The following is a 1091-nucleotide window of genomic DNA, read 5'->3' as shown; positions in this document are numbered from 1 at the left end:
ATTATCGACCTCATTAATGTTATGTTTTAAAACAATCACAAAAAATGGTTTGAAAATTGTACTGTTACCATAAAAAAATGCAATTTTAAAAAGATTGTCTGATTATAATTATTTAGAAAATATTGTTGGTCTTCTCTTGAAAGATAATTTTTGTTTAACGATGGAAAAACTTCTCCGAGAAAATAAAAGACATCTGAAGAAAAACAAACAATGGATATTCATTGTAATTTTAGCTAATTTAAGTAAAAAAGGTAATATCTATAATTACTTTATTTTTATAAGTTAGGTATGAATTTTTNACTTTATTTTTATAAGTTAGGTATGAATTTTTTGAATTATAGTTACCGAAGAGACCTGCGACCGTCTAGTCCGTGGAGGTCTAATGCAATATGTATTAGACATTTTTGATACAAAAAACTACTCTTCAAATAAAACGAAAAGGAAAATATTTGCTTCTGCTCTTGACTTCCTTGTACATATATCAGCCACTCGTGAGTTACTAATTTCATACTTTCAGTCTTAGAAAAATTTATTCAAATTTTATCTTAGATAACGGACGTATTGGGTTGAAAAAGTCAAATCGACTAAGCGTTTTGTATACGTTTGGCAGTACTTGTCCAATTAATCAAATTTATAATTCCACTATTTCAAAGTTATGCACCATCATTAATATCTGCACAGACAAAATTATTTTACCACTTTCTTCTACACAATCTTCATTTTTCTTCAATTTAGGAGACACAACGATTGGTGATACTGGTAAATAGTTTTAAATAATTATACTTTTTAGGGTACATTAAAAAAAAAAAAACGGTAGTACAGTAGGGACGTGGCATAGTTGGGTCCAGTATAGATGATATCTGATAGTAATTAAAATCATTATCATAAAAGATGCTTCGATGCAAAACTATAGATAGTTTTTAATTTTAAAAAATTGGTGGATTATTCCAAAAGTAAAATATATTCCTATTTCTTTATTTATATCCTGATTACAAGTTTTATGATTTGTAAGTGTAATATATGAATAAATTTTAATTTATTTATTAAATATTTTATAAATCTGTTCAACTTCGAATGTCATTTCCACATAG

General features: G+C 26.3%; 1 protein-coding gene across 1 annotated transcript; it reads left to right on the top strand.

Moving 5' to 3' along the window:
• Positions 1–6: 6 nt before the first annotated feature.
• Positions 7–759, top strand: LOC126910039 (uncharacterized; the record flags this gene model as incomplete). Its single annotated transcript, XM_050692436.1, has 4 exons — positions 7–47; positions 117–251; positions 342–491; positions 550–759. Coding segments are annotated over exons 1-4 (526 nt in total), but the record flags the coding sequence as incomplete, so codon positions are not given.
• Positions 760–1091: the final 332 nt, after the last annotated feature.

The sequence above is a fragment of the Daktulosphaira vitifoliae genome, unplaced genomic scaffold, assembly GCF_025091365.1.
Source record: "Daktulosphaira vitifoliae isolate Bord-2020 unplaced genomic scaffold, ASM2509136v1 Scaffold_3374, whole genome shotgun sequence".
Classification (NCBI taxonomy): Eukaryota; Metazoa; Arthropoda; class Insecta; order Hemiptera; family Phylloxeridae; genus Daktulosphaira; species Daktulosphaira vitifoliae.
Note: the sequence above shows the minus strand (reverse complement) of the source record. Positions and strands in the feature narration are given on the sequence as shown.